Source organism: Enhydra lutris, unplaced genomic scaffold (genome assembly GCF_002288905.1).
Source record: "Enhydra lutris kenyoni isolate GAN:26980312 unplaced genomic scaffold, ASM228890v2 scaffoldscaffold3, whole genome shotgun sequence".
NCBI lineage: Eukaryota > Metazoa > Chordata > Mammalia > Carnivora > Mustelidae > Enhydra > Enhydra lutris.
In genome coordinates this window covers 54,879,463-54,903,259 of record NW_019154087.1, presented here as the reverse complement: position 1 = coordinate 54,903,259, position 23,797 = coordinate 54,879,463, and the positions used below count along the sequence as shown (strand labels likewise).

Here is a 23,797-nt window from a genome sequence, read left to right as displayed (position 1 = left end):
ACTGTTCTCTGAGGTGAAAAATGAGAGTCCTACAAACTGAAGTGCAGACACAAAAAATTGAGTTGCTTTTATAAAAACATGCAAAACATTGCATTTATTAACTAGCAGCAATTTTTGTTGATTTTATTGATCACATATATACTGGTAATAATACCTCTGGGATAGTACTTATATTGTGTAATATTTTCTCATATATCCTATTTGATCCTATTTGAGACTTACAATAGCCATGTAACATTTCACAGATGAGAAAACCAACTATCCGAAAACTTATCTGAGGCCACCCAATATACAGATCTAAATGTACTCCCTTACCTAAGTTTCCTTGAGACATGTCTGTGACTGGACAGATGTAGGGATTCAAATGTGTCAGTAGCTAACTGCCCTTTATGGAGTCAGAATTCATGACCTTGGCCTTATAAGCATTGGCTCTAACCAACTAAAGTAGTCATTAAAAACAGTTAGTCCCAATACAGCAAAAGCAGTGGCATAGGTGAACAAAATTAGTAGTAGTAGCAGTAGTGACCCATCATTCTATGACAAAATTAACAAATATTTGCCTATAATGTGCCAGGTACTGCACTCTTTCATCACCTTTAATCTGCATGACACCCTAAGAAGTTATTTTTAACCTCTTTCACACATGAGTAAACTGAGAACCTCTCCTGTTTACTGGAGCCAGAAGCAAGCATGTGAGTCAGGATTTGGTTTATTCGTGAGTCTCAAACACCAAATAATTTAATATTTTTAAATTTCTTCCTGTGACAGTGGGGGGAAAAAGGACCACAAAAAGGATATGAATTCATCCATGAGGGATATGACTGCACTACACATAGACAACATTTGTCCCATTTCATCCCACTTTCAACATCAACTCTTCACCATTGTTGTAATTTCCCGTCTCTCAAACCCATCCTCTCCCCATGATACATTAACCACAAGATGGCTTCACTTGCCTCCCGGCTCAGAGTCTAGACCTTATGACCAAGTATTTTCACACTGTGTTCGCTGATGCATCAGAATCCTTCGAGTCTTTGTCCTTCCCATTTCTGACTTAGTGATCTCAAGACGCCTTAGATTGTGCTACCAGCTGTAGACTTGCTCTCTGAGTGCTGAACGCCACTGATTCCAGGCAGTGTTAACAGCGTCCACTGTAAATTTGTGCTGTCTAATCTCACCAGGGACCTCACCACCTCTCTATGGTTCTAATATTCATGCTTGGATAATTTCCCATCACATTCTCAAAATGCCTTTTGCTAATTACTGACAGCCTCTCTAATACTTTAACCCCACGCCTTCCTGCCTTCTGTGGAGCAGACACATGGTCTGCTGTATTGCACGAGACAGAAAGCCCCTCCCCAGATCCAGCAACTGCAATTCTTCTATCTCCTTCTCTTACACTTTTCCCTCTACATCTTGCTCACAGGAAAAAAAAGCATCTGTTTACCTCCCGTGTATTTTTCCACCTGTCCAAAGACATTCCTCTGCTATAGCTCCTTTCCCCATACTTTCTTGATTTCTCAAGAATCTTCATTCAACCAGGAAGCATTCTCTCTCTCTGTGGCATCTTCAGTTCTGTGTATGAACAAGTCCCCCTTTTCCCTGTTTAAAATAAATTAAATGAAAATTAAAAATAAAAGTGCCTCTAATCTGCTATTCTTTCACTGCTATGTTATTATTTCTCAAAAAGAAAGAGAAATTACATCTGTTCATTCATTTACTTGAGCATTAACTTCTCATCCAATGTTTAATACCTTTCAATATGGTTTCCGCCCACATGGATTCTAATCATTTTTAGCTCAAGAAAATGAATTCTAACAATGAATGCCAAACTCTGCAGCATGAGAATTAGTTTTGAGGTAAGATTAACATCCAGATTAAGCCCTTACAAACATAGCTGTATCCATAATTATTGTGCTTTAAGATTATTTAGTTGGAGAGGGGTATGGAGAAAAATGCAGGTACAAAAGGGAGGAAATAGATCAGAAAGGTTTGCCAAAAGAAAAGGCGGAAAAATGGGGAGCCTTACTGGCTCAGTCAGTAGAGCATGTAATGGTTGATCTCAGGATTGTGAGTTCAAACCCCACACTGGGCATGGAGTCTACTTAAAACAAAACAAAACAAAAAACTAGAAAGAGAGAAAAAGAAAGAGAGGAAGGAAGGACGGAAGGCAGGTAGGCAGGCAAGGAAAGGCAAAGCAGGGGGGAAAATGGCATGGACCATAGGAAGAAAGAGTTAAGAGCCTATCTGAAAATTATAGGGATGAGTGCCTTTGGGTGTTACATACCGTAAATGGGCTTTGTTGCCACTCTACACAGTGTTAACAATATTGTTTCAGATTCTTAATATCTGGATGATTGTAATAGTTGTCCAAATGGAATATCTGCTTCCAGATTCTGTTGTCTCCTTCTAGATTCACCTTACACGCTGATGCTATTGTCTGATTTTCTTTGCATATAGCAAAGATGAAGAAAATGTAAATGAATGAATAAATGAATGAAAAAAAAAGTACATAATCACTATGACCCTCACAAGGATTTCTTTTTAATGATAAATTATTAAAAAAAGAAAACTTATGTAAAAAAAAAAAATTCTACCAGAACCAAGAAGCCTTGACAATGGAGGGGAAGGGGAGCAGTGCAGATCATTTTAAGATACATTAGACCAAACAAAACCAAACAAAAATCTATTTCTCTTAAAACTCAAACATTAAGGGAGGGACTTTAAGTACACACACACACACACACACATACACACACACAATTTCCAGAATTTAATTTGCCTAATACTATTTTGCAGTCTGCTTTTCACAGAAAGCTAGAAGGTATATGGAAGTAGAAGTTTATTCAAGTCATAAGTGATGAAAGTCTCTTTCACCACTAATACACTGATTAGACTATAAGCAGCCAGTTAAAAGAGCAAAACGCTAATAAAGTTTGTGATTTCAGCTTGTTCTTGTCAGTAGATGATAGACACTGAAGTCAATCACCAATAATTTTATAGAATCACTCAGTTCCCAAGCCTCAATTTCCCAAAATGTAAAAATGCATTAAAATTACGAATATTTTACAATGCAATTTTATTATTAAAATCATTTTCTCTACACAATTATTCTGTTGGAGAAAACATGTGTATGTTTTTATTACTGTGTTTTCATTTATAATTTGACAATTTTGGTTAGTGTGAAATATATCAGCTTAGGAATTCTTTAATTCTTTTCATAATGGCACCATCACATTATTTTTTATTTCCGGTAGAAATTTGAAGTTGATATTTAGCTCTTAAGCTCATTTAGAACAATCTCAGCATGATTTGAAAAAGACTCTTGGGGTCCAACTCGAGTTGGATAATTTAGAAAAAATACAAAATGCTAAAATCATGTAAAAATAAATCTTGTGAAACGGGAATGAAAATGAATCAAGCTTTTGATTTTCCCTGTGGGAAATAACCTTAATTTTATGAAGAAATGAAATTGCTGGTGGTGCTTCAGGTAACAGTTTCAGCAGAAATTTTTTTTAAATGAATCTGTGAGACATAGGAAGTTGGACTACAATCAGTAAACTGCTCAGGTCAGGTTGAACCCAGTAATCAGCAAGGTCTTTGTTTAAATCTGCTTATGAATAAATTACTTTATTCATGTCAGTTAAAAAAAAAATCAGAGCCTCGGAATCATCTTGGCAGCTGTGCAGCATTTGATGTGATCTTTTTTTAGTAATAAATTATCAGATGGCATTAATTGCAACTTTTTCTTTTTCAAATGAGAAATGTCACCACTCTCCCTGCAGAGTCTTCATGGATCAGCAGGTTTCAATGCCAGGCGGGGAAGGACTTTTGTTTTTATTGTGCACTTCTCTATGTAAGCTTTACTTCAACTTTTGTTACTTGCCAAAGTTGAATTTTGTGAACCTTGTTTTATTATCATTGGTAATAGTCATATATTGTCTTTAACTCAGAATTGCCGTTTTTTAAAAAGATTTTTTATTAATTTGAGAGAGAGAGAGAAGGGTGTACTCATACTCCAGGGGAGTGGCGGGGGAAAGGGACAGAACGAGAGGGAAAATCACAAAGAGACTCCCCTCTAAGCGTGGAGCCAGAGGCGGGGCCCAACCTCATGACCCTGAGATCATGACCCTGAAACCAAGAGTCAGACACTTAACTAACTCAGCCACCCAGGCACCCCAGAATCACCATATTTAAGGCAAGAGTAAGCAAATGTTTCCTATAAAGAAGCAGGTAGTAAATATGTTAGTCCCTGTGACCATATGGTCTTTGCAGCAACTCTTAATTCTGCAGTTACAGTGCAAACACAGCTCTAAGCAATACATAAACAAATCTGCGTGGGTGTGTTTCAATAAAATGTTAATTATGAACACATGCCGCAGTAGGAATTAGGCCACAGTTTGCTGATTCCTGATCTAAAGGAGTATCTTTGTGTAGAAGCAGAGACTGAAGAGATTCAAAGACATAAGAAATATCAACCTCTTATGCTGTAGAATTCATTAGGTTTCAATGGCTCCAAAAATAAATATTACAACCAAATGAAGTGCTATAGAAACCCAGATTTGTTTTCACTTGTTGCTCTTATAGAAAGCTGTAGTTTGTTCATGAAATGATTCTTTTACTCAACAAACATCTACTGAACACCTATCATGAGACCAGTACTCTATCGGCAACAAGTGTGATGCAAAGTTCACTAAACCCGGATTCCTAGGACCTATACTGTGGCAAGAGGAGATATTCCAGACTTTCATACTGGAATACAAATAGAGTAGAATATGAAGAATAGAATTCAGAAAGTTTTTAGTTTTTCCCCACCACGCCTTTTATATGTGGTGCTAATGTAACACTACTACTTCCTATATCAGTGGGAGTGGGGGGAAGGGGAGGAGGAGGACTCTGATTTTGAACTTCATTTCATCACACCCACCCTAAGGACTTTAGAAGTCAGTGCTCCTTTTTGATTTTATTTTTACTTAAGAAAAAGAGATTCAAAATACTGACGTACTGTGTCATACTTCTTTATTTTGAGGTTAGGGAAGGACTAAGGGTTGGTTTCAATTCCTGTGTCTTACTTCAGTAACAATTAGAGCATTTCATTTCCCCTGAGGAGACAGCTAAGATAGATAAATATGCTTTAAAAACCCACTCATTAAAAACTCAAGCTTCTAGAGAATAGGGCATATAGACCTAAAAGAGCAGCAAATCAAACATTCTTTAAGACTGCTGTTACAACTCAACTCAAAAAAGTAATTTTTATAGATTTTTTTTGAAATATGCCATTCATATTTTCTAAAGATATTCAAAAAATATTTCCAATCAAATTTATTAACAACTTCTAACAGATGGGTAAATCACAAGAATTATTGAAGTGCTAAGATTTGAATTCATGATCTTGAGACATGAAACGCTTATCTCATCTAATGAGGAAAGCAAATTCTTTCTTAAAATTTGTAGATCAGAATAATGAAGATTTCACAGACTGTGAATCTATGACATCTGAATTCATAGTAATTCAGTAAAGTAGTTGAACTCTGAATTCCTTGGGAGATGTAACAATTAAAATTTTAAAACAATAGAATTTACTATACTAAAACAATTTTATGCAGTTTTCTCTGTAACTTTAAACAATGATGATTATTGACAGTTTAGGCAATTCATTGTGACCAAGTATGTGTGTGTCTTCCTAGGAAAACACAGTATTTCCAACCTGAAATTTTCAATATTTACTTTATTCTTTGGTAGCATGTTGAAATTTTTCATAATTCTTCCACATTGGTAGAATACCATAGGTACTAAATTATATACCATGCATCTATAAAACTGTCATCACACTAAAACAATAAAGTTATCAGATTCAAACATTCCTTACAATGCCTATAAATCACAACTTTTATTTTTTTTATTTTATTTTTTTAAAGGTTTTTTTTTTTTTTTAAGATTCTATTTATTTATTTGACAGAGAGAAATCACAAATAGGCAGAGAGGCAGGCAGAGAGAGAGGAGGAAGCAGGCTCCCCGCTGAGCAGAAAGCCTGATGCGGGGCTTGAACCCAGGACCTGGGATCATGACCTGAGCCGAAGGCAGCGGCTCAACCCACTGAGCCATCCAGGCGCCCCAAATCACAACTTTTATATATGAAATCAAGCTTATGCTTACAGACACTGACCTAGGAAACAGCTTAAGCTGGGGAGATGGATCAATAGTTGTGCTATTAAAATCGCATTAGTATAGAAACGAAATGATAAAACATTTTTGAGTTACTAAGTATCCAATGGCTAATCACATGAACGTAAGTAGCAAGTGATTGAGCCTCCATTGGGTTCTGGATCCCGCTGGAGTGACATGTACACGCTTTCTAATTCTTAGGCTGCAGTTTCTAATGCCGTCTGGTATGAGCCAGGGAGGAAATCCACAGGTGAGAAACGTCCTCTGGGAGATCTCATCCTTACTGCTGTGTCCTTCCCCAGGATCTGTCACTGCGAAGGGGATGAAGACAGCCCCCTCATCACACCCTGCCGCTGCACGGGCACCCTGCGCTTTGTCCACCAGTCCTGCCTCCACCAGTGGATCAAGAGCTCAGACACGCGTTGCTGTGAGCTCTGCAAGTATGACTTCATAATGGAGACTAAGCTCAAACCCCTCCGGAAGGTATGGTCTGTGCAGGAAATGGTTTGAAAGGGAGCACTGGCAACTGCAGGCATGTTTTAAAAATCCATTTCTTTCCCAAGTAGAATTTGGTAACATGCTAATATCCATGAAGAGTGCATGCCTTGTGCTGGCCTCAATATGTGAAACAGCTAAATGTTTGCAAATAATCCTTCATCTCTGTTTTATGTTCTAGGGCCTCTGATGTTTAGGTCATTCTTCAAAATCAAAAAAAGAACACACATGTGTGTGTGAGTGTATGTGTGTGATGTTTGTGTTTGTCTGAATATATACACACACACACATATGTATATATATATATATATATATATACACACACACACACATATGAAATAAATATACTTGTACTTTGATGTAATTGAACTGATGGAACTGTGAGAACATTGTATTTACTGAGGTCAATTCCCTGGAAGGTTAGGATAATAGATTACAGTAAATAATATGAACTGATCTAATTTCCTGAAAATCAAGCTTCAGGTAATAGAAAAGAATGTTTTCTTCCATAAGGAGTGAACTCTTTTTTGCGTTTGCCCTTATTTGGGAATTTGGTGTGATAGTTCATGTATAATTAGAGTAGATAGAAAAAGTATTATTTTCCATATTGTGCATCAAGCTGGAAGAGAGAGGTAAGTATATTTTTATCTACAAACTTGATCTTCAAATTCCTCACTTTTATTTTGCTAAAGAATGAAGGTTAGAATATGGGTCAAATATAGGTAGCATCACACTCAAAGAGAGGAAAGGATAATTTGTGAAGGATACAAATGAAGACAATGAACTTTATGTAATTCATGCCCTATAGCTGGGCCCCTGGATTTTAGGATGTAACTTATCTTTTTACCTTTTTAACTTGATCTTTTTAGGTAAAAAGATAAGTTACATCCTCACATATATGGATGCCTCAATTTCTAAAGGAGAGTATGGATACTGCAATGTAAATAATGATTCTACCTAGAGCTGCTTTTTCATTTAAATTAAACGCAAAGCAAAAGTGGATGGAAAGAACATTGCTTAGAAATAAACACAATGAGGGGTGCCTGGGTGGCTCAGTTGGTTAAGTGGCTGCCTTCAGCTCAGGTCACGATTCCAGGGTCCTCGGATCGAGCCCCACATCAGGCTCCTGCTCAGCAGAGAGCCTGTTTCTCTCTCTCCCTCTGCCTGCCACTCTGCTTACTGTGCTATCTCTCTGTCAAATGAATAAATAAAATCTTTAAAAAAAAAAAAGAAATGAAAAGAAATAAACACAATGAGCTCCAGAATGAGGAGAGATGTAAAGCAAACAAGAATATTCCAATAGGAATGCAATGGGTTGTTGCCATTGCAATTCTTCATTAATTCTGAAAATCATGGGGAGGGAGAAAAGCATTCCTTGCTTTCGCACAGCCTTGATTTTAAAAGTCTGCAAATGATTTATAGATGTCAGAACTGATGTACAGAATGCCTTTGGCTGGCTATGCACTGTCTTTTCTTAATATATGGGGTAACTTGAGTGACAAAAGGTGACGCTCTGTTCCTTCAGGTCCCAGAGCAATCAATGCCAGAAATAGAATGGACCCTTACTCTCTGCCCTTTGCTTCATCCATTGAACAGATACTATGTGATGTCTGGAGTAGCTAAATAACACACTGTGCTCTGTGATTCTATAAATTTCTCTTCATGGCCCTCAGGGACCTACAAATTATTTCAGAGTATCTGTATATTTCACCATGTTTTTTTTTTCCAACTTCTATCTATATAAAATGTTCATTTCAACTTTGTCAAATGTAATATTTCAATTTGAGAGCAACAATTTAGGATAATAAAATATTCACATTTTTCTCTTCTTCATACTATCTATCCCTCTCCCATTTTTGTATAATAAACAATACATGATGCTGTGTGGAACTTGAAAATTCTTATTCTACCTTCAGATTTTGTGGAATCATCCTTTATGTACAACTTTGATTCTTTCTTGGTATTCCATTCCCAATCACTTACAACCCTACCACACAATCCACTTTTTCTCAAAAAGGTTAGTTGAGAACCAGAGAAAGGCAGTGAATACATCCATCTTTTTTAATACTTAATAACAAATATGTGCGGCAATATAGTGGGCACCTACTGGCTATCGATTAATGATATACCCTTTCTTTTTAAAAAATATGTCCTTTGTCATAAATATTGATGAAGGACAGCATCTCAACATCCATCATTTTTAATAGCATTTTTATATCTACAGACGATGTTGGATCTAATCCAGAGGTTGCTTCCTGATAGCCCACAGATGTGTTTCATTTGACCCACAGGGCTTAACATTTGAAACAGATACCAACATTTAGATGTGTGGGTATTTCATGTAAAATTCCACATATTTGTGTGCTTGAAAAATCACAGAATCTGGCTCTACTGGAACTACATCCCCCTAGGACAACATCTATGGGGTAGCGAAGTAGAGATGAGTGAGGTTAGTGCCTTTAAAGGCTGTTTGCTTTCAAGGACTCCACATTTCCTAGCCCTCCCTCCGTGTCTGATCCCAAGACCTTGTGCCATCCCCACTCATCTGTCGCTCTAGAGTAAGACTGAATTTTCAGCTCCTGGTCTAACATATGAGTCCTGCACGTGAGAAACATGCATTCTGTCCCTGCCTTTATGATCTATGGATTTTAAAAACCTAAAAAAAGTGTTCCAAACTTTTACTTTCTCCTGGAAAACAGTGAGGCATTGGCATAATACGTAAATAGCAGTATTTAAAATGACTTCAGATTCTGAGGTAACACAAACTCTATAGATATGAGGCAGTTGTAAACTGTTCTAGATGGTTTATTTTGATGGCACTAAGATTCATCAACAGTTTTCTTTTGATAGATTTTAATTGGTCATTACAAATGACAGGTATAGCATTGCTTAGAATATATACAAAGTATATCCCATTAATTGCTCTCAACTCAGTAATTCCATTACAGTTTATAACGTTCTAAAGACCAACCACATGAAACAGTTAATTTAGCTAATGATTCTGAATGTCTACCATTCGCCAATATAGGCAGGAGATTCTGTTTAGAAGAAATGGCTTCTTAAGGTGGAAAGGTGCAAATCATAATCTGACGAATTTTGGGGCTTAATAATCCCTAAAGAAATCAGTAAAACCTTACGTCACTAATTGCCACTATTATTACACCAAAATCTTTAGTTAGTAAATTCAAGGTATCCTAATGTCTCCAAAGGAAAAATCTTTAAAATCTAAATGAAACAAAGGACTTATTTGAAAAAAAGCAGTTTTCATTATCTTAAAGTCAGCAGCTCACCTACTTTTATAACACTCAGTAAAAGCCGCATGAGTAACCCAGGGTCAGAAATAATTCCAAAGGCCCAGGAAAGATAAAAAGATAAAAATACACAAAGCAGTACAGTTCGGAAATGCATGCAATATCAGTTAGGAAGCATAAAATCTTCCCCTGTTCCAAAGCTGAAGAATTGCATTTGATTGCATCAGATTTGAGTCTGAATAGGAGAGACCAGTGAGTGGCTGGATACGAAGCTAAGCTTGTGAGGACAGCAAATGGTACCGACAACTTTATGTTCCCCCTAAATTATTTCTTTATACAGTTTCTCATATGCAAACCATTTGACAAATACATAATACAAAATATTCAGCTCTATGCATCCTTTTGCTCCTTGTCTCATTTTTAAATGAGACAGTGAATCAATTACCTTGGCTTTAGTAATGATTAGATCAAACCATAAGCACTTGTCATTTTTGTAGATCAAAACAGTTGAATATTGGAAACTTCATAACATTTAAGTTCTGGGTGAATTTATTATGCCAAGTAAAAAGGAATAATCATTTTTGGTATTTCTACACTTCCACCATAATGAATTCCAATGCTTCAGTTGAAATATTTACTTTTAAAAAAATGAAGAACTATAATTGACAAATGCTATGTTAGTTCCTTCCTTTCCCCTTAATTTGATGTAACATTTGTCTTTCAGAAGAGCCAGTGCAAGTTACCATAGCAGACCAATAGGCCATAGGTTATTATTGATTCTGCACTAATCTGGAGGTCTTGCAGGTCATAGTCTTAAAAGTAGATAGGATGGAGAATGAGGTCAGACTCCTAGCTAGGATCTTCTGAGTACCCCATCTGAATAACGCTACCTCATCATATGTAAGAAAATTAAAAATGCTTCATTTACTTACCATTCTGGAGAATTTGCAATTTTACTAATACAACTGCTCCATACTGAATTTCGACTCTGTGCCAGATATTTAGAATATATCAATTAACTTTTATCTTCATTATAACCCCATTTCATGTAGGCATGATAGTGCAGTGAGTTCAGTGAATGAGTGACCTGGGCATGACTGTAGGCACGTGAGAAATCTTACATATGAGAAAAAGGAGGCACCGTATCAACCTTACTTACTATCACACACCCCAGAGCTCCCGATTCTAAAGCTTATGCCCATGTACGGTGTCGTGCAGCCTTAAGTGGCTGACAGTCTCTCTCTTTAAGCACCAAAACCTCAGTTTTTATCCAGACCATTTCCAATGGAAATCTTCCAAAAGAAATCTTTCTGAAATAAAATTTTTTCTAAAATCTTTCTTTTTAAACATGGATATTTTACCCAATGTATTTTCTTAGTACTTAGTTACACCATTATGGATACATCACTTATTTTGTGGGTTGAAAACCTTAACTGGCTCCATAGTATTGAAAGCTGTTGATCTTTAACTTTAAAAATAAACTGTCAGTTATTTTACCAGCAAAAATGGGTTTAATCAGGAATAGCAGATAATTGCAGTTTGGGTCAAGCAAGCTACAGCAAAATCATAGCCAAGTCCAGAGAACAAAGGAGAGGGAGGAATGCTCTTTTATAGATGAAAAGGGGAAGTCCGGAGGGTTATTATAAAGAAAAGAGTCCACTGGAGTAAACTTGGAGTTGAAAGTATAGTGGCTTTTCTTTGATGGACTTGTGACTGTCTCATTGGCTAAGCTCCTGCGGGTAGGTGGGGGAGGGGAGACAAAGAAGAAAAACCTTTTTTAGGTCCTGCTGAAATATAAAGAGCTACAGTAGCATCACTTCCAAGGTTCTTTTTTTCTGTTGGGATCTGCAGTTGATGACTATGGTAGAGCGCGTGAGAGCTACCCTCTTCTGATCTCCTGACTTCATTTCAAATAAGATTTTCTTTTATTACTTTTCACATCTTGATTCTGCATCTGCCAACCTGGCGAGTTTTGAAAGCCCTTTATAGGGGCAGAAAAGTTTTCCTTTCTTCCATTTTAGGTCCTTCAGCTGGTCTGATAATTAAATCAGTATAAGATCGATTACAGTAGAAAAACAAACAAAACTTTGATAACATCTATACTGGGAGAGACCAGGAAAACCAAGTAACTCACTGAAATGGCCAAAGCCATCACCCTAGATACCATCTTGGGCCGAAGACAAAAGAAGACCTTGGGGAAAGGAGACCAGCTCTGGGAGGTTACCAGGAAAACCAGTATGCAAGAGTAAGTTTAAGTAGATTGAAGTTGTTGTCATCTGAACTGATAAGAGTTCTAGAATCACCTCTTCCAGGTACAGCAAGGGAGACACCCTTACAAACGGAGATTATCCTTATAAGCATAAATGTCTCTTACAAAACAGTAACTTTCATTGGATTTTTAAAGCTTTTCCATGTCTGCTGTGTTTTTAAAATAACCAGGTTAAAATAATCAATGCACCAAAGAGGCATATTTTGAGGAGTCAGAGTCCACTTTCTTGTACCCTTCCTCTGTTTTTGTTGTCTTCATTCTCCCTGCTCTCAGAATTTGCTGCCAGGTCTCTGTTCCTTCAGGAGCCCTTATTCAACATTTCACATAGCTACTGCTTTTCTGCTTTAAACAGTAAGGGCAAAAATCAAGAGTTACAAAATTGGGTCTATAAAAGGCCCAGGTCTAGATGAAGTTCTGCAACGTTCTCTTTTGATCATTGGCAAGAGTTTTAGTGAGTACAAATATTTTGGCATCATCCCAGAATTCCTGGGCCTCTCTTTGGCATCCTTTTTAATTCTCAGTTTTACTCGGAATAACATGATTTAAAAAAAAAAAATTAAAAAAAAAAAGGCCCTCAGCAAATATGGTTTGGATGTCTCCAGGATGTTTTCGTAGAATCAGAGCCCAGTTCTGGGGGTCAGGTTTGCTGTTTCATTTCTTCAGAAATACATATGCTTGGAGGCAATGAAAATCTCTGCCCTAGTATGAGTCTTGATAACATTTCCTTTATACTTGCACAAAAATATCCGCACTCATCATTTGGCTCATCCTGTTGGCTCTGTCATCTTACTTTGTTTCTCCTCCATGATAACATGAGCCCCAAGTGCAGTTGAAGTGATTTAGAACACTCTTAGAAAATTGTTTTGTTTTCAAAATCACACTGTCCTAATGAACCAGGTAAGCTTTTCACAACAAATTTCTCTATCCCGTGGTGGCGCAGTCTGCAGCCAACACTTCCCTGACTTCTCAGGGCTTCTTTCAGGGAGAAAGAAGAGTGTGAAGGATTCCTCCACCGCCGACAGCTGCAGGAAGGGAAAAGATAAGTACACCACAAAATAACAAAAAGATCATTAAAACAAAAGCATTTCAATTCAACTGGAGCATTATCTTTTCTACTAAAATCTTTTTATTTTGTTTTGGGTTGTTTTGTTTATATTTGTTTCCCACTCGTGCCTGTGGGACATCCGGACCGATGGATGCTGTGGTGCACGTGCTGGGAGAATCCACTTGAGGCAGAACAGAAGAGATAAAAGCAGACTGAATCCACCACAGGGGAGCTGCGGGCGGGAGAGCAGAGGAGAGACTGTCCGCCCCGAGGTGGGGGTGAGGGCCGCAGTTACAGGGCCAAGTGAGGGAGTGTGGGGACGCAGGGGATTTTCTCTTTTCATCATCTCAGGAGCTGCGTCTGGTTGTAACTGGTCAGTTAGGGTCTCTGGCTGTTTCACGGTGGGTTGCTTCATGAGCCTGTTTGCGTCAGCTCAGTCATCGCTGTGGGCCCTTCTGCCTTGCTCAAGTTTCTATTGCTCAAACCTATTGCCTAAAAACAGTATCTACCATGTCCTCAGAACGGCAATTGATATTTTAATTAAAATAGTATTAAATGTGGGGCGCCTGGGCGGCTCAGTGGGTTAAGCCTCTGCCTTGTGCTCAGGTCATGGTCTCAGGGTCCTGGGATCGAGCCCCACATCGGGCTCTCTGCTCAGCAGGGAGCCTGCTTCCCTTCCTCTCTCTCTCTGCCTGCCTCTCTGCCTACTTGTGATCTCTGTCTGTCAAATAACTAAATAAAATCTTTAAAAAAAAATAGTATTAAATGTGAGTAGAGAGTAATGCCAGCATGTCTAACATGAAATGATTATGAGATGAAAAATACAAATGTCTTGGGCTTTTTCTAATGGATACTTAGGATTTATCATATGGCCTGATCCTTTTGTCTTTTGAGAGAATACTGTGAGTTGATTAGTCTTTAAAATTTCAAAAACAAGAAGACTGTAGCCAGCTAGGATCCATACTGTAGAATAGTTTGTTCAAAATGGAAATACTCTTCGCTAGGCAGCAGAAGAGCTTCTTTCTTTGTGAAGTTTCCATCCATGAACACAGTCCTCTCTCAAGGCAGATGTGAACTCCAACCAGTGGCAAACTGTGTTCTGAATGATTGTTCTGAGAAAGTTCCAGTCATGCCCAGGTCACTCACTCACTGAACTCACTGTACTATCTGCTATGGGCCAGTTGTGTTCAGTAGTGAGCCAGATAGAAAAAACCCAGCTCCCAGACTGCATCCACTGCAGGAGGGATGGGGAAAGTTGAATTACTTACCATAGTTTGTCATAAATTTGAAAGGCATGGTAATCAGTGGATGGCTGTGTGGGGATCGAGAATTTTCTGTAACTCCAGAGGGAATGGTAAAGGTAATTCAAAGAGAGCATGCCATCCTATGTTTGGTCTTTACTTGTGAGACTGTCCATATAAAAGGATTTCTTTTTGTAGAGTAACTATAAGTACATAGCAGAATGACTTTCCTCTTGTTATCCATGAGTCACATAACCTAGGCAAATCAAGAAGATATTATTTAGCAACTGGATATCCAGGACATCGGGTAAAGAGAACTGGGAATATAGAACAGGATTTGTCAGAGGGCATCACAGAAGAGATTTTACCAATTCCTGAATAATCATTGTTGGCTGGAGCATTTCTCTTCAGCACTTCCTTATTAGTAGATCCAATTATATATTACTCCAGTTCTGTTTCTCTCTTTGAAAATTATTGCTTAAAGAATGTAACCTCACTTTGCTTGTTAAGAATGTCACCTTGTGTTACTATTCTAGGTATGAAAAGAAACACTTAACTTTCATTATATTTGCTATTGAAGTCTTTAACAGGATACAATTCCATCCTTGCAAAAATACATTTTTATTTTGACAAGGACAGGGACATAGGAGATGGAACTTCTTTTATATACTTTGTATTTTGATATATGAAACATAACTATGGTTGAAAGGAGGGAATCACACAGACCTGTACCCCTGAGGCAAATAATACATTATATGTTAATAAAAATAATTTATATAAATTAAAAAAAAAAGATATTTCCAAAAGCTCAACCAAAAAAAAAAAAAAAAGAGGAGGGAATCAGTATTACAATGATCCATATGGAAAGCATAAAAGCATCCAATTAAACCGTGCAGAAGCATATGCACACACACACACAGTTACAAATAAAGATTTCCCCAAAGCATCATCTTATGACTGAGTGTTTTTTAATGAGAAAGAAGTTATATTTGTGTTTCATTTTAGGTTTTTTTAAGATGGCATAACAATTGAGTTTTAAATTACTGCCATATTTAAATTTTCCTCCAATTTAAGATTGTTCTCTCTCAGCTGGGATTATTTCTTAATTCATTTATCCAGTTCCTCAAATCTTGGCATAAAATCTAAGAAAAATTTTCTCCTAAACTTTTGGTTTAATTTTTTGAAATAAGGCACAAAGAAATCAACATGGTTTCTCCAAAGCAAATATTTTAAACCAAATCAAATTGCTTTCTTTCGCATTGACAGGGAGGAGGAAAATGAGGAAGACCTTGATTGACATCTGTCTGGAATGATGGTGTCTGGCCCTGTTGTCCAAGCCTCAACATGCTTGTGTGATATTATCCACATTTTAATAAGATAGGTGTCTGAAAGATTTCACTCCATAGAGACCTAATCTCTCAGGAGCCAGCTCCCTTCCAATTTTCTATCTTTCTCTACCATCCAGTAGCTCCTCTTCTTTTGTTTCCCACATTGCTATGCTACCCACTGCCTCAACATACCGTGCTATTTATAATCTTGCATAGGAATGTTTCGCCCTGAATTAGGCAAATTTACCCACTAAGCCACTCTCTCTTGCTGTCTCTCTCTGTCAAATAAATAAATAAAATCATAAAAAAAGAAAGAAAGAAAGAAAGAAAGAAAGAAAGAAAGAAAAGAAAGAAAAAGAAAGAAGGAAAGAATTCCCAGAGAGACCAGACACACAACAGTTGAGTGGTGCAGGTAGGAAAGTTTACTCAAATGAAAGTATTCTTTGGAGATATGAGGGTGGGTGAGCTCAAGGGAGAGCTGCACTCGGGGTCTGAGTCTCTGTCTTTTATTGACATGTTTAAGGAGGGAGTGGAATATTTATAAACCTGGGAGGAGATCTTTGGGGAGCAGGGTTTCATGCCTTTTCTTCCTTACTTGCTCAACCGCCTGCTTTGTCTTAAGCCTCTCTGGTTTGATCTAGCTTCCTGTTGGCTTCGTTTTTTGGAATGTTCCCAGGACAGTTCTTTAACTTTCCCCACAGCAGACCATGGTTCCCCTTTGGCCAGCCTCCAGGCCAACTGCCTACTCAAACAGTTTCCCAGCTCAGGATGCCCAGTAAACAGAAGTCCAAGGTCTGAGTCCTAAAAGAAGGAACATATGTGCTTTCTTAATCTTGCCTGTTACTCTTTAAAGCAGATCATGGTGAGAAAAACAAGATATACTATATATTTAAAAAAGAAAACCATTAAAAATCATGACTAAAGGAAGACGGGGAGAGAAGAGAAGGAGAAGGAAGAGAAAGAGGAGGAAAGAAGCAGAGAGAGGAGAGGAGAGTTTGAGGATGGCTGAGGAGGAGGAGGGGTGCCAAAAGGTGAGTAGAAGCTAGATGTCAGGGCCAGACCACACTTCATATTTTTCTTACGAGTTGCAAGCAGGTGGTTAAAGGCTAAAGTAAATTAGATTCGAGCAGTTCTTGACAACAAAGCTGTTCTGCAGCCCCGAGACACACTTGGAAGATTTCTGACCCTAAGAAAAGAGGCAGCAGGCTGGGCTGTAAGCCATTTTCTCCTTGGCACAGTAAAAAAAACCAGGTTGATTGAAGGCCTAAGCAAATTAGCATAGTTGAGTCTAAGAAAGATAATTATATTTTCTTGAAAGATAGTGTTTCTGTAAATGCAAAGCTAGTTTAATACAGAAGTTGAAATTTCAATGGAGTATTTTTATCAATAACCGACACTAACGAATTTTTGAGCCAGAGCTTTTCAGCATCTGGGTAGTGACTTATCTCTTAAGACACTGATAATCTCCTACTGGGCTCTTTATATATAAGACCATCCCAACAGCCAGCTGTATCTGAAGGACCACACAAAGAGGTTCCAGCAATGCTCAGTTACGATTCACTACTCCTACTTCATTAGTCAGTTACTAGGTGTTTCCTGAGTGCCAGTCACTGTCCCTGGTGCTGAGATTACAGTGATGAACAAGGAAAATTTTTGGATCTTAGGGAAGCTATAATCTTGTGGGGTAGAGATGAAGGCAGGAAGTTTGAAAACAAGTTAGTTGTAATATTTTGAAAGAGACTTAAAAATAGTACGGGAGATAATTATTTCTAGGTGGAAAAAGTCTTCATTTCTCAACTGCCTCATGTTCCATCAGGGAAACAATTCAAAAAAGAAATTAAAATGAAAAAGTTGCCACATGAATGCCAGGAACCAGAGTTAGGAAGACACACACAGATAACCCTGTCCACATTGGCTGAGAAAAATTACCAAGTGTCTGTGGAAGGCTGCTCATTCCCACAGATAATTTACTTTGTATCAGGAAACAGTTTATATAAATGAATGAAACAGTCTGATTTTATGATGATAAATGACAAATACTTCAGTCCCGGAGATATGATGAGGTGTTGTGAAAACTACGGCATTCTTGAATAGATGTGCCTTTTCTAAAGAGAGTCATAACCACTCATCTCTCGTGGTCTGTTGCCAAATCAACTGCTTTGTCAGATGAAGCCCAAATTCTAGATTTAATGTACCTCTTCTGATTTTTAAAAATAACAGTAACCAATTCAAACTTGAAAATCATTCAGGCAAAGCAAAACAGATCTGAAGGCTAGAATCAGCCCACAGACCAAGAGTTCATGATCTCTGCTGGATAGAAGTGGGTGTCTGGAAAGCTGGAGTCACACCCCCAGTGACGTTGCTCTGTGGCTTTCGGTGAGTCTCCTGTCCTGACATGGGATCTGTCAGAAAAATGGAAGGTAGAAGGATGGCAATAATACCTTCTTTGCCAAGTTCTCAGGATTCTACGGGGGAATAAAATCGTGTACGTGAAAGTACTTTGTAAGCAGTGAATTCCTACAAAGTGTCTTTTTCTTTGGCGGCTCTCTGTTTTGAACACATTAGCAAGTCCACTTTTCCAATCTTCCTCAGTCAGTATTTAAGATTGAAGTCACTTTAAGGCCAATAAGAGAGTAACATGCACATTTTCAATGAACTATTTATCCAGCACTGAATTATTTTAGGGGTACATTTAGGGGTACATAATGCATTGATTAATTTGTAGTCCAGTAATTTCTAATGTATAGTCATCCAGATAAGAGTTATGCTGGTTTAAGTTTGCAAGTTTAGGGGCATCTGAGTGGCTCAGTCGGTTGGGTGTCTGCCTTTGCCTTAGGTCATGATCCAGGAGTCCCGAGATACAGACCTGCACCAGGCTCCCTGCTCAGCAGAGTCTGCTTTTCCTCTGCTCTTCACCCTGCTCGTGCTCTCTCTCTCTCTCTCACTGTCTCTCAAATGAATAAATAAATCTAAAAAAAAAAAAAAAGGTTTGCCAGTTTACAGGGAAGATTAATAAAATAATTAATAGCAAATTAATAAAAAAGCAAATTAATAAACTAAGCAGATTTAAGACAGGAAAAACATCAACATCCTGAAACCTTTTCAGGAGTTCATAAAGCATGTTAAAACAATTAGCCTTGCCTGGCATAGTTGAACAAAATTTATTTTGTGCTTACCTTCTAAAGGGCTATGTTCAGTGTACCAGGCAACTGTTTGCATATGAACACCTGATAGAGTAATTAATCTTTTTAATAGATTCATTGAAATATTTCTTTTGAAGACTTATACATAGTAATCCAGTAGTCCAGTTATTTTCATTTACCTCCTCTGACTAGTGTGATGATCTAGAACTTGAGCTCTGGAGTCAGTCTGCCAGGATATGTGTCCTTGATTGTGGTCATTGTAGCAAGTGACTAAATTTCTGCATACCTGTGTCTCCTCCTGTGCTAAGTGGAGATAACAAAAGCATGTACCCCCTTGTATGGCTGTGCAGAGGCCTGATGAAATAGTACATGTAAAGCATTTAGCAGTGTCTCTGGAACATGACAAGAAGACAGGTTAACTACCTCTACATGTAAATTTTAAATAACTTTAATTTCAACTTCTCAGTATTTTTTAATGGTCCCAGAATTTTCAAGTTAAAAGTATCTTTTGAGATGACAACTGGTCTCTGAAGTTGTATAAAGTGATAGACCTCTCCTCTTTTTTTAATGCAATTTTATTTGGAATTCAAAAATATAAAAGAGGTAAAAGGATACTCAGTGCCCCTGTCTCCCTTAGACCACTCTTCCTTGGGACATCCCTAGACCAATTTGTGCAACTGTATGCCTCACCCGGGGAGACAGAAGATGCGTTCCATGATTATTTTGTGTGCAGATTAATCCCTAAGCTTGGTCTCTTTTAACCTGAGTCTACCCATTACGGGTGTTTGGAAATATCTTCCTGATGATCAGGACTTGGATCACGGACCTTCCTCAGGAGTTGTGTGGCTGAGTCAGAAAGACCGAGGATCATGTCAGCCAGCCCTTCTTAGCCAGGCCACCTCACAGAAGAGATAATGATCTAGGCTGTGGGATCATCTCTCTCTCTTTCTCTCCCTCTGCCCCTCCCCCAACTCGTGCTATAAATACATACATACATACATACATACATACATACATAAAACGAGACACCCCAACCAAAGTCATGACAAATTAACAAGTCTTGCTCTTTATGGGCCAACATTTATCTCCTTCATAAACCATTTAGATTTTTGTGGAAATTAGAGGATGTCAGGCTTAAAACTTGTAATATACAACCCAAGTGATACTTAAAGACTTCCAGTGGGAGAGAAAGTGCGTTTTTTAAGGATTCTTCGGGAAACTGCCATAGGATTCGTATCAGAACTTGACAAAGAAAGTTTAATTGGTTAAATTACATATTTATATTTCAAGTTCCCATCAATTTAGAAGACATGAAAGCATAGATTTTAAGAAATCCCTTAGAATTACCTAATAAAAAGCATTCAGTGATCTACTTGAAAAAGCAAGTTGAGCAAATATTTCAGAAACTAAAATAAAAGGGCAAAAAATGAGTAAAGAAATTTTTAAAGGTCTTAATAAAAGTAGTTTAGAATTCAGTTAAGAAAATTCCCAGATTTAAAAAAAAAAAAAAATGGGGCACCTGGGTGGCTCAGTGGGTTAAAGCCTCTGCCTTCAGCTCAGGTCATGATCCCAGGGTCCTGGGATCAAGCCCCGTATCGGGCTCTCTGCTCCGCAGGGAGCCTGCTTCCTCTGCTCTCTCTGCCTGCTTGTGATCTCTGTCTGTCAAATAAAATTAAAAAAAAAAAAAAAAAGAAAAGAAAATTCCCAGATATTTGAGTAAAGAACAAAGCAGAGAAAATTATCAAAGAAGTAATATAGGAGGCTTCTGAAAAATGAAGGGCATGATTATCTGGCACAAATGAATAAAGACTTAGCTAAAGGTAAAAATTGTAAAAATTCAGAATACAAAGAATAAATAATGGTAAATTCTGGAAGCTTTCAAAGGGCTTCTGATGAATTCCATTGCAATCAGAGTTATGGCGGTCTGCTCAACCATACATGCTTAGGAGACTATGCCATAAGAATTTGAATATTCTAAAGAAATATTCAACCATAACCTGAGTACTAAGCAGGTATACCTATAAAACATAAGAATAGAATAAAGATTTTCAGGCAATGCAAAGACTCTAAAAGTTTACATCCCATGCCCTCTTAGGAAAGTTTTCAGGGGAGGGTTTCAGCAAAACAAGGGGCTTGATACAGGAAAAACTGGAGGATTGGAGAAGTACAAGAAAGCAACATAGCAGGGGTAGGGAGCGGAGGAGCTTCCAGGACAAAGGCTGTGCACTAAACATTTCTAAACTATTTGGAAACAGTCACCCCTGGGAAGGGTGAAGAAGGGGAGAGCAGGAGAGAAAAAAAGAAAGAAAAAAAAGAGAGAGAGAGAGAGAGACCAAGACAGTGACCAGCTCAGAATGGACAATGAAGTAGAAGTCTCAGGGTTAGAGGTCTCTGGAAAAAAAAAATCAGCTTGACAGGATATCTGATTTGCTTGAGAAATAAAATTAAAAGGCTTTGGATAGATGCAGTGAAAGAGATAAAAAATAAGGTAGGTACATCTTAAGCAAAGAGATGAAAGGACATTATCTTCAAAACACAACAGAAATGTATTGACTACTCAAGATTTGTGGCCTTCTCTTACATTCTTACTAATTACTGAAGACACCAAATAGCTTTGGTTTATATGGGTTATATCTATCAATATTTACCATACTAGAAATTGAAACTTAGAAACATTCACATATGTACTTATGAAATCATTTAAAAGTAACAAGAAACATTTGCATGTTAAGATAAATCTATTTTTATGAAAAATTATATTTTCCAAAGCACAGAAATATTTAATGAGAAGAGTTACATTGGTTTACATTTCACAGATCTCTTACATGCCTGGCCTAATAGAAGACAACTGAAATCCCGTATCTGCTTCTGCCTTCTGTCTGTTGATCGTACATCACGCACCCTCTGGAATATCTCACCATTCACAAATCTTTAAGAATTATTATTAAATAAATTTGACACCTAAAAGGATCCCTCGAAAGGGTCCCCAGACGACACTTTGGAAAAACACTCCTCTAGACTCATACTTGACTTCTTAATGAATACCATTTTACATAGATATACTATAATTTCTTATATTGATATAACCAAAATAGCCATACAGTTACCCTGGGAGTATGAATGTGAGGGAGGAGTCCCCTGGCCAGCATTAAATCTACAATGATATTAACAAATATCAATGAGTTGTCAATAGCAGCACATTACATAAAATAGATTACGTAATAGAAGCATATCACATAAAATGTTGGAGGTAAACCTCAGAAGCATCACCCAGTGTATTTTATTTTATTTTATTTTTTAAAGATTTTATTTATTTATTTGACAGACAGAGATCACAAGCAGGCAGAGAGGAAGGCAGAGAGAGAGAGGGAAGCAGGCTATCCGCCGAGCATTGAGCCCGATGTGGGGCTCAATCCCAGGACCCTGGGATCTTGACCTGAGCCGAAGGCAGAGGCTTTAACCCACTGAGCCACCCAGGCACCCCCACCCAGTGTATTTTAAATGACTGTCTCTAGATGATGGTATAGAAGGGTGCAGCAGGGGAGACCAGGAGGCTGTCATAAAATGAAATTCTACGTATTCTTTAAAATGAACATTTCCTGTAGATTTATTTAAATAAATCTGAAAATATAAATCAAGTTTTGATGATTCACTAGGCCTCCGGTGGGGCATGAGATTTTTTTTTTTCTTCACAAACTCCCAGTTGATGCCAGTTAGAACCACGCTTCCTGCAGCATTTACTCACATAAGGAGAAAATTGTTCCCAGCTCAGAACTTTAAATCATTCTGACGGTATCAGAATGAAAGCCTCAAGTAGGTACTAGACTGTCTTTTACATCTCTTCCATATTTTCCAAACTCTGTGAAAGATAGTCTTGGAACTTTCATCAGGGAACAGTATCTAACTAACATTTAAAAGGAAATAGTGGGCAAACTGGTAAAATCCTAATAAAGTCTGAAGCTGAGTTAAAATTAATGACCTAATGTTGGTTTCTTCATTTGACAAACATATCATGGTAATATAAGATGTGAACATTAGGGGAAACTATAAATCTGTAATTATTCCAAAATTAAAAGTTTGTTTTAAAATGTTAAATAAAAGACTAAATAACAAAGAGGTAAAAGCCAAAATACTCTGATTAGACCACTGAGAAAAGGAATAAAAGGGGGACCCAGAATCCGTCCTGTTCTTCATCCCCCTTTAACTTCTGATAGTTCCTGAAACTCTAATAAATCTTTGGCCTCAACAGAAGAAAGATTGGAAACCACCAAATCTAACATTTTGTTTTACAAGGAAAAAAACACAAGACCCAAAGATTATTAGGCATCTTATTCAAAATTACACATCTGTGTAAAATAAGGACCAGAATGGACGATTTCCTTCTGTGTCATATTTGTTGCTTTTCACCAAATGCAGGTTTTATTTAGATGTGTCTACTGTCTTCTCTAAAAGAGAGGTTTTCTTCAATGTGACCGCAAGATAGACTCACGTCTGTCAGTCAAATAGCCCCCATGTGAGACTGACCTATGTGTGATCACACAAGTAAATCAAAGGCCAGATGGCCCACTTGTTATGAGAACTGAAGTCATTGGAGAAAGAGGAGTTCTGTCTTCTTGGACAAAATTCCTGCTGTCCTGTGATCCCGTAAGTGTTTGGATGGAAGGTGTGCAGATTACCGTGTCAGCTGGTTAAAAGGTTAAAGGACTTGGCTTAAGAAGGCAAGTTATGGCTTCGTACTGCTTGGATTTTGATATTCTTATCTCTTTCTCATGATGATGGTGATGATGATGACGATGTTGTTCAGTTAGCCAACATATGGTACAGCATTAGTTTTTGATGTAGTGTTCAGTGATTCACTAG

The 23,797-nt window shown here is 37.7% G+C and overlaps 1 protein-coding gene across 1 annotated transcript in view; it reads left to right on the top strand.

The window, feature by feature from the left end:
* Positions 1-23,797, top strand: part of LOC111154162 (membrane associated ring-CH-type finger 1) — a 339,628-nt gene that overhangs the window by 273,108 nt on the left and 42,723 nt on the right. Inside the window, exon 4 of the mRNA XM_022513592.1 lies at positions 6,468-6,648. Within this exon, the coding sequence (XP_022369300.1) occupies positions 6,468-6,648 (181 nt within the window). The remainder of the gene's footprint in view (positions 1-6,467; positions 6,649-23,797) is intronic.